This window comes from Garra rufa, chromosome 13 (assembly GCF_049309525.1).
Source record: "Garra rufa chromosome 13, GarRuf1.0, whole genome shotgun sequence".
Taxonomy (NCBI): Eukaryota; Metazoa; Chordata; class Actinopteri; order Cypriniformes; family Cyprinidae; genus Garra; species Garra rufa.
The window spans coordinates 28,694,222-28,704,964 of NC_133373.1; the positions used below are offsets into that span (position 1 = coordinate 28,694,222).

The 10,743-nt window shown below is 35.8% G+C and overlaps 1 protein-coding gene across 3 annotated transcripts in view; it reads right to left on the reverse strand.

Annotated features, from left to right (window-relative positions):
* Positions 1-10,743, reverse strand: part of grm1a (glutamate receptor, metabotropic 1a) — a 40,421-nt gene that overhangs the window by 22,220 nt on the left and 7,458 nt on the right. For all 3 annotated transcript variants that reach the window (XM_073853131.1, XM_073853132.1, XM_073853133.1), the window contains exon 3: positions 9,585-9,834. In XM_073853131.1, coding sequence (XP_073709232.1) covers positions 9,585-9,834 — 250 coding nt within the window. The remainder of the gene's footprint in view (positions 1-9,584; positions 9,835-10,743) is intronic.

Here is a 10,743-nt window from a genome sequence, read left to right on the forward strand (position 1 = left end):
AAAATGACAATGATTTCTGACCTTAAATGCATTTAAACCTGTTGTAGGAGACTCCAACACAATATTAGGAAACTTTAAATACCATATGACCTGCTCTTTAAAGCAAAACAAACACTAAGACAGCATGTCTATTATGTTGTCATTTTTCCAAGCTATTTTAAAGGGATAGTTCACCCAAAAATGAAAATTCTGTCATTAATTACTCACCCTCACGTTAGGAAAATTAGGATATTTTTCATGAAATCTGAGAGCTTTCAGACTCTGCATAGACAGCAATACAAATGGAGCCTGCATTCTGACGTAGAACGTCCATCTCAGTTTCTCATCTTAGTTAATTGCATGGGTATTTTGGTTCAAATAAATAAGGATGGGCAAAAGATTTGAAGTCATGCTCTCTGTCAAAATCTTCAGACATGTTTAAGACTGTTTTATGTACACACGCTGTCTTTCACATCTTAAGTTCTATGTCAAAATGCTGACTCCTGCATCAGCAGCACCACATGCATTAGTCATAGTATTCTCATGAACTTGTGTTAAAGACTGACATGGAAGAGAATTGTTGAATGAAGTTGTTATTTTTGTTTCTTTTGTGCACAAAAAGTATTCTCGTAACTTCATATCATTATGGTTGAACCACTGTTGTCACACGGACTATTTTAACAATGTCCTTACCTTTCTTGATCTTAAACATGTCAGTTACGTTGTCTATGCAGGGTCAGAAAGCTCTCGGATTTCATCAAAAATATCATAATTTGTGTTCTGAAGATGTACGAAGGTCTTATGGTTTGGAACGACATACATACTGCAGACTTTAGACCTCCATTTTCTTTCTCTCCTCTTTCTCCGCTCACATATTTCTCACAGTCAGCATTTTTCGCTTATTATGTTTTGTTATTCAGTTAAGTATCTCATGAATCCATTTCTTCATCATTCTCTGCTTGCATAACTTTGCTTCTTCCGTGCGCAGCAGCGGTACTGTGGTATCATAGAGCGAATTAAACAAAATTACCTTTAGAGGCTTTGACCTAAAATATAGCTCCCTAAACAGCTTTGCACCCCACAGTAGAGCGGAAAATGGCAGAGATTAGATAGAGCAGAGCTCTACAGAGAGTTTTATTACCTCTATGAATAATGAATGAGCTGAAGCTCAGGTAGAGATTCACTGTGCTACTATGATAGGCAGATATGGCAGTGTCCTGAGGCTGAAGACAGGCTAACTAGAGCAGCAATGGCACATACTGTAGGAGGATGGGAGCAGTTTGATTTCATCACAGCTCAATCCATCCCTAATTCTCTGCTTAGATTAATCTCAACATGTTCACCTTCCCCACATCATTTCCGATTTTCTTGCTTCTCGCATCCTCTCAGTGCTTATTATTGTGCCTACTTCTTACTATTCTTACTCGTTTTGTTGTCTTCTACCTTCTTTCTTCTCTTTTTGCCCTTTCCTTCAGGAAAAATTAAATATTTGTTTTTAGAATATAATGCTGTAAGTGACAGTAAAGGTGTTTATAATGTTACAAAAGATTTAATTAGCACCAATGCAGCATATTAGCATGATTTCTGAAGGATCATGTGAAACTGAAGTCTCGAGTAATGACGCTAAAATTTTGGCATCACTGGAATAAATTACATTTTAAAATATATTAAAATAGAAACTTTTTTTAAAATTGTAATACTAATTTAAATTGTAATACTATTTAATGATATTAATGATTTTACAGTACTTTTAATCAAATAAATGGACCCTTAGTGAACATAAAAAAGCATTTTTTTTTCAAAAACAAAAAAAAAAACAGTAGTGCATCCTATATTGAATCTTTATTACATGCTGTCATGTATATATACAATTGAGGTCAAAAATTTACATCCCCTTGATTCTTAATACTGGTTTCTTACCTGAATGATCCACAGCTGTGTTTTTTTGTTTAGTGATAGTTGTTCATGAGTCCCTTGTGTGTCCTGAACAGTTAAACTGAAAAGGTCCCAAATTCTTTAGTTTTCCAGCATTTTTTGTGTATTTCAACCCTTTCCAACAATGACTGTGTAATTTTTGAGATCCGTCTTTTCACACTGAGGACAACTGAGGGTCATATGCAACTATTACAGAAGGTTCAAACACTCACTGATGCTCCAGAAGGAAAAAAACATTCATTAAGAGCTGGGGGGTAAGCACTTTTTGAATTTGAAGATCAGGGTAAATTTAACTTATTTTGTCTTCTCGGAAACCTGTAACTATCTTCTGGGCAGTACTAAATTAAAAAAAACATGATATTTAGGCAGAATAAGAAAAAAAATTACACATCTCAATTCTGTTCAAAAGTTTTCACCCCCGACTCTTAATGGATTGTTTTTCCTTCTGGAGCACCAGTGAGCGTTTGAACCTTCTGTAATAGATGCATATGAGTCCCTCAGTTGTCCTCAGTGTCAAAAGAAAAAAAAAATACAGTATCATACAGTCATTGTTGGAAAGGGTTCAAATACACAAAAAAAAAAAAATTAACATTTTGCAGATTCTGAAAGTGGGATGTAAACATTTGTCCTCAACTGTAAACAAGATGTTGGTAAATAGGCTAATGTAGATATATCACAGCAATGGTTTCAAATTTATTTTAAATCAGTAACAGCTATGACTGATTGAGTAATTCTGATTCAAAAGATAACTCACAAGCAAGGTTAAGGCTGTTATGAATCTTTTGAACTAACTCATTAAAAAGAACAGTTCAAAAGAGTCATTTGTTCAAGAATCAAACATCAAGGCTTGTGCGTTTGTTGTTGCGTGCAAGAAACACTAAAGATCTAAAGATGTAAATAACTAGCCTCACTAAATGATAAAACAACATATGGATGCAGAAACTGTTCACCAATGGTGACTAAAACCTCTGATTTTTTTGGTCCTCCTATCCTCCGCTCTCTCATTACTCATTCAAATCCAGTATATTTTGTATGTGTGCTCTGGTTGACTGTTGCTCGATCCTCTCTAGAGGACTGAGTAAGACAGTGCAGGCTTAGGCTGAGGGCCATTAGGACTCATCCAGAAGCCTTTACTAATTCATGGCGCTCCAGTTAGCAGCAGCCTGGCTCTGTGTTTCACAAGCTGCATTGCTGCTGGGAGCCCCCATCACGCCTGCTCTCGCTCGCCCCACACCAGCTTTCATCTAAAGCCTCTATTACGTTCTCTCTCCATCTCACATTCACATACACACATGATGAGTCTTTGTCATGTCCTTTGTGCATGTCCTAAACTCCCAAAATCAGTCTATTCGCACCCAGTATCTTTCAATGTCAGCCTCTTTTTAATATTCTTTGAATTCACACGGGACAAAACTTGAAAACTTGCGTAGTGACATGAAGTAAACCGTGTAGAATCAACCTCTTAAACATTACAACAGCAGTCTGAGCACAAACAGATGTGCTTGAAGTCCTATGGGACGTGGTGTAATACAGTTCCAATGACAGGGCTGCTGGGATGCCTGCAGGCTTTCCTCATGCTAATGTATTTTCGCTGTAGCTGTTTGAACCTTAAAGACTTGAAAGTGACCTCAGAGCGCCTGTGAAGTGCTGCACAAGACTGGCAGGTCAACACAAACAGGTTTATATCTCCAGCTTTAGAGAGTATATAATGTTAATGCTGATTCAACCCAGATACCTTGGTTTCTGTGCTTGTTTTCGTTCTGAAATCTCATGAAACAATCTTTTTTCCTCTCTTCCTATAGGTTTTACTCGAATGAACTGATTTTACAGTCAAATGAGAACTTCCCATATGCAGACATTTCGAAAAACCTGTTAAAGTTACTCTTTCTCGCTCTCTGCTCGCCCTCATGACTAATAAATCTTTTAATACGTTCAAAATGGAGGGCTAATGAGAAAGAGATGTTTCCTGAGAATTAGTCTCCGCGGGGCTTTACAAGAGCGGTTCTCTTACAAAACCGCAATATCCGCAGATGATAACTTCTACAAGGAGGTCACAGGCAATCATGGAGTACTGAATGCACTAAAGAATGCTGAATCCAATTCTCCACATTACTTGAGGAGAAAATAACCTCTGAAGAAAAGCTATTTGGAGAGTTCAAGCGCACCTATGAGTAAATGACCCACTTAAATACAAACGTGGTAAAGAACTGTGCTGAAGTCATAAGGCAAGTTTAGAACATGAAACCATAAAGGTAACACAAGAGGGAGAAGTACAGCCAGGACCGAGCTCAAGGACGCAATGCTTTATTAAAAAATATTGATCATTAAGATCAAATAAATTGAGGTGAAGCACTTCAAGTCAGTTTATCATTAGCAATGGTTGCAGGGTCATACTATGAAACAGACGTCCTTTTCCAGTTTTAAGAGTTGAAGAGAAGAATTTGTTAAATAAAGTTGTTTGCTTTCTTTGCACACAAAAAGTATTTTCGTAGCTTCATAAAATTAAGGTTGAACGGCTGTCACATGGACTATTTTAACAATGTCATTACTACCATTCTAGGCCTTGAACATGTCATTTGCATTGCTGTCTATGAAGGGTCAGAAAGCTCTTGTATTTCATCAAAAATATCTTAATTTATGTTCTGAAGATAAACAAAGGCCTTACAGGTTTGGAATGAGGTGAACTATCTCATTAAGGTTATAGTAATTACATAAATATATATATATAAAAAACTAAAAATCGCTAAAAGTGAAAACTATATTGTTTTCAGAAAACTTTAGCTAGTGGAGCAATTAAAGTTTTTGTGACTTTTTTTGCGGCAGAGGTGTGCCATTTTCCTCACAGCTGATTGGTCCAGAACATAACATGCCTTGGTGATGAATACTGCTTAAGGACAAGCCACTTACATGCCATCTAAAACCCAGGCTTGAAACAAACTATGGGCCCCTAATGAATGGAACACATTTATGAGACTACTAATTTCCATTCATGAAGAGACACATCTCAAAAACAATGACAAGATGACAGCTGATTATAGAAAAAAATATAAAAAAAATTGGCAATATTCTCACAGGATGAGCAGAGCTGAGAGGCAGCGTGATGCTAATTAAAGAGAGAGGGCTTCTCAGGAACACTCAAGACGCAACAGGAAACTTAAGAATGTACAGTAATAACAAAAATATGTTTAGTGTGCTAATTTACAGTTGAAGTCAAAAGTTTACAAGCACCTTGCAGAATCTGCTAAATGTTATATATTTTACCAAAATAAGAGGAATGCATGTTGTTTCTTATTTAGTACTGACCTGAATACGATATTTCACATAAAAGATGCTTACACGTAGTCCACAAGAGAAAATAATTATTGAATTTATAAAAATAACCTTCATCAAAAGTTTACATATGCTTGATTCTTAATACAGTGTTGTTACCTGAATGATCCACAGCTTTGTTTTTTGTTTAGTGATAGTTGTTCATGAGTCCCTTGTTTGTCCTGAACAGTTAAACTGCCTGTTGTTCTTCAGAAAAATCCTTCAGGTCCCACAGATTTTTGAGTTTTTCAGCATTGTTGTGTATTTGAACCCTTTCCAACAATGACTGTATGATTTTGAGATCCATCTTTTCACACTGAGGACAACCGAGGGATTCATATGCAACTATTACAGAAGGTTCAAATGATCACTGGTGCTATAGAAGAAAAAGCGATTTTGCCTAAATATACATTTTGTTTACATTTAATACTGCCCTTTAGAAGCTACAGAAGATACTTACATGTTTCCCAGAAGACAAAGTAAGTTAGATTTACCCTGATCTTTAAATTCCAAATGTTTTCACTCCTCGGCCCTTAATGCTTAGTTTTTCCTTCTGAAGCATCATTGAGCGTTCAAACCTTCTGTAATAGTTGCATACGAGTCCCTCAGTTGTCCACAGTGTGAAAAGATGGATCTCGAAATCTTACAGTTATTGTTGGAAAGGGTTCAAATACACCAAAATGCTGAAAAACCAAACAATTTGTGGGACCTAAAGGATTATTCTGAAGAAAAGCAGGCAATTTAACTGTTCAGGACAAATAAAGAAATCATTAACAACTATCATTAACAAAAACACCAAAAAAACACAGCTGTGAATCATTTAGGTAACAACACAGTATTAAGAACCAAGTGTATGTAAACTTTTGAACAGGGTCATTTTTATAAATTCAACTATTATTTTTTCCTTGTGGACTATATGTAAATGTCTTTGATGTGGAATATCTTATTCAGGTCAGTACTAAAAAAATAACAAGCATTTTGTTTGATCTCTCTTATGTTGGTAAAATAACATTCTGCATACACCGCAAGGTGTATGTAAACTTTTGACTTCAACTGTATATATTGCCTATATAATTGTGGCAGTACTCCCACATTAGTCTATCACCATGGTGCCGAGTCTTGCAGATGAAGAAACACTCAAATTCTCTTTTCTGAAAAATATTTTTCCGCTCCTTCTAAATGAATGGGTAATGAGAGACGAGAAAGCATTTTCGCAGGAAAGCGCAAAAGGATTATTGGGACTGGGAACACAGAAGGCACTAGGGGAGGAGAGTGCTGCCGTTTAAACATTTCATTTGGATTCCTGTCAGTGCTTGAGACACAGCTGAAATACTGAGGAGCTGAAGTTGTTTTTCTGTCCTGAGAGCAATAATATGTGCCTATGAAAATATCTCTGGGGCACATGCTGTATGAGACTCTAAATAAGAAGTAAATATAGCGGGAATGAACCATGATCATTAAGAGGCAGAAGCAAACACAGTGCCCAGTGTAGCCTGACAACTTCTGGGGAATCCAATGTAATAAGCGTTCAAGAGAAGCTGCCTGTGAGACTGAGGATGTCGATTAGAAATTAAAAAGTCAATGTTTTTTCTGCTGCTGTGGAAAATTACATAGCCTGGTTTTGGGCTGGCTATGAATAAACAAAGCAGAGGAGAAGAACACCTGGACCTCATCCTCTTTTTCACAGAAGAGCTCTCCAAACATACTCTCTCTCTCTCTTTCTTAATCACTCTTTCTCTCTCCATCTCAGATACACATCATCAACTGTCTTGGCTTGAAGGCTTAGACTCAGATTATCATGACAATGCAAGACGTGTTTTAATGAATAAATCTCCATTAGTTCCCAAAAGCGGTTTTGCTCTCTGTCTCCCCTACTTTCTCCTTTCCTCTCAAACATGATAAAAACACACATGTTCGATTCTATTACCCAGCTGAAAACTGAATGAGACAGGTCATGCAAATACTAAAATAGATGAAAATCCAGACTCCAGACACAGTGTTTTGACCTAGAAAGTCTGTTAGCTGAATATGATGGCCTGCCTGTGATCGTACGTGGGTGGGGTATAGATGTTGCCTTGATATAGATTAAACAAGATAGCTGCTACAATTCATTTCCAGATCTTCAAGTCTGCAAGGATTCCGTCCCAGAATATTATCCAGGGCTGCTCTGATTTCACTAGCAGGCAGTTTGACTGATCGGAGAATAGCTTTTGTAAATCAAACCCAGATCTTTGCGGAAAGTGTATTTTGATTATATGATAATATCTTAAAGCACTGGTTAAAATCCACTTAGAGATATCTGGAGGTCTTGTATCATCATGAAGAGGTTTAATTTGCGATAAGGACTATCTGACTGAACATTATTCACCTTAATTACTCAGCAATCGAATTTGGCGAATAGTAGGAAACATCAGACTGCTTGACCAATTGACCAAATCGATCACATGCCAAGATTGACTAATTAGAATAGAGTATTCTCGAGAGACTTGCAATAATAAGTAGCAAAGAAAGAGCTAAATATTTTATGGGGGTATAGCTTATGGGAATGAGTGACTTTTTAGTATCTTATTATAGTATTTATTCATTTTTTAAATGAGCTTTTATTTTTATATTTTCAGTTTTAATTTTAATTTTTAGTAATTGATGTGCTTTTGGCAAATTAATGTTTATATATATTTCTGTTTAGCTGACATTTATTTTTATTTCAGTACTAATTTGTTAAGGCAATATTTATACTACCAGTCAAAAGTTTTTGAACCGTTTTTAAAGAATTCTCTTCTGCTCACTAAGCCTGTATTTTTTTTTATCCAAAATACAGCAAAAGCAGTAATATTGTGAAATATTTTTACTATTTAAAAAAACTGCTTTCTATTTGAATATAGAAATTTGATTTATTCCTGTGATCAAAGCTAAATTTTCAGCATCATTACTCTAGTAACAGTTGAGTATTTTTTTTTTTCAGGATTCTTTGATGAATAGAAAGATCCAAAGATCAGCATTTATCTGAAATAAAAAGCTTTTGGAACATTTTACACTATACCAATCAAAAGCTTGGAGTCAGTATATATTTTTTTACTTTTATTTAGCAAGAATGCTATAAATTTATCAAAAGTGATGATAAAGATATTTATAATGTTACAAAAGATTTCTATTTCAGATAAATGCTGTTCCTCTGAACTTTATTTTCATCAAAGAAACCTGAAAAATATGTTTTCAACAATAATAATAATAATAAATAATTTTTGAGCAGCATATCAGAATATTAGAATGATTTCTGAAGGATCATGACTGGAGTAAGAATGCTAAAAATTCTGATTTAAACTCACAGGAATAAATTACACTTTTAAAAATATTCAAATAGAAAACAGTTATTTTAAATAGTAATAGTTTTAAATAGTTTTTGCTATACTTCGGATCAAAAAATGCAGGCTTGGTGAGCAGAAGAGACTTAAAAACATTAAAAAGTTTACTGTTCAAAAACTTTTGACTGGTACTGTATACTTATAATAAAATAAAATTACATGTATTTATTTATATTTTTGTTTTAGTTAACAATAAGATTATTGATAGGGTCCCATGTTTAATTTCCACTTCACCTCTGTCTACTCTATATATCCTAATAAAAAAAAAAAAAAACATTCAAATAACATATGGCACATTCTTAATTTCCAATTCACAAGTGATTGCATGCTGCATTCACTGTTGGGGGACCAAGGATCATCTTTTGCTTGCCTACTGGTTATTTGGCACCAGAAACATTTCCTGAGAGGCTGTGAGATTGAATATTTAATACCCAGCCCACAGCAATTTTCCATCCCTATCTAAAAACAAGTGACCACCCTCTCTGGCACACGCACCCAAACATAAACTCAAACACTCACAGCACATAAGACAAAGGCAGGAGGCAGTTTCCAGAGATTTGTGAGCCAGCTACTGAATCACAAATTATTCATTAGTGGTGAAAAGTGTGAAAAGCGCCTCTGTTCACAATGTCCATATTTAATCTCATCTGGTTTCCCTGGAAACTTGTGTATTCGGTAGCAACACTTATTTCTAAGCATTCCGATGTCTCTTAGTCTTTCGCCATAATATGAAACACTCTGCAGTTGAAGCAACATAAAATGTACTAATAATTATTCACAGTATTAGAAACATATTAGCTTATTTTGCACAGAATATGCCAAATCAAAGATGATTCAGTTGTCATATAACCATGAGCAAGACAGTGTGGGTGTCATTTTGACTTCTTTGCCCTTTGTGTGTCTTCCAAAGCTTGCGATGTATTCCTCTGACATGATCGAACAAGATCAAATTATATCTAAGTTTCTTCTGCTCTAAAGCTGAATGGTTTTCAACCTTACCTTCCAATTAGCTGGAACTCTCCAGAAACCCCACGGCGCCGCATGGCCATCAGCAAGCTACGGACAGTCATTCCTTCACAGAAGCAGACGACCACGCGGGCTTTGGGCAGACGCTCCCGCAGTTTCTTAAGCAGACGGTCAAAGTGCTTTTCGCCAGCATTACTGTATATCTTATCAGAGTGGGCGATACATAGACCCTCCTCTGCGGCCAACTCCTTAAAGGCCTCCATGCCACTCTCTCCATAGTTACCTGTTTTCAGACACAAAATTAGAATGGTTAATAAAGGATAAGTTAAAATGCTTATGAAACTACTGCAGCTTTAATCATAGACACAGAATGGAGGATGGATTACCGCCACTGATCCAACACCTGTCAGACCAGTCAGAGCCCGGGATAAGAAATGGATGACAGTTGACTATGGAGGACACAAAATAACAGGCAGACAGGCAACTGAAAAACATGAAATGGAGAAATGGTCACCACCATTTTGGATACAAATGGCGTCATACAATTAGAATGAAAAAACACAGAGAGAAAAATAAAAAGCATATAAAAATCTCATTTAAATGCTCATTTTAAATGTATAACAACCCATAAACTGCAACAGATTTCTGATTTACAGTTTTTTAAATGAAAATCCGGTCATCATTTATTAGCCATCACCTTAAAGTGGTTTCACAACGTGTCCGAATAACCGAATAAAACATGCACATTTTGCGGATTATTGCTGCTAAAAATAGTCAAATATTGTCATGTTTTGGGCTGTACTAATTGGTTAAACTAGGAAAAACATTTTGAGTACTACAGACTGCCAAAAGTTAGAACAAAGCAAAGAGAAGAGTGCACAAAACTTTCTGAGGAACAAAAGGCATTTGTGGTTGGCCAAACTGAACCAGGATTTCCAGGGCAAGAATCTTGACAACATTCCTGTTTGTTCTTATCATTTCCAGTCAGGTAGGTGAAATATTAGGCTAATATATTAATTAATACTGCTTGTATGTATCTTTACCACCTATTAACTTTAGTATGTCAAAATAGTGTGCCCTTTCCTGCTTACTAAGTCCTTCTCTATATGATTTAGCAGCTTCCTCACGTTTTTCCGTGGTATAGACAGCATAAATTATGAAAAAAATGAAAATCCTGTCATTTATTGGCCAT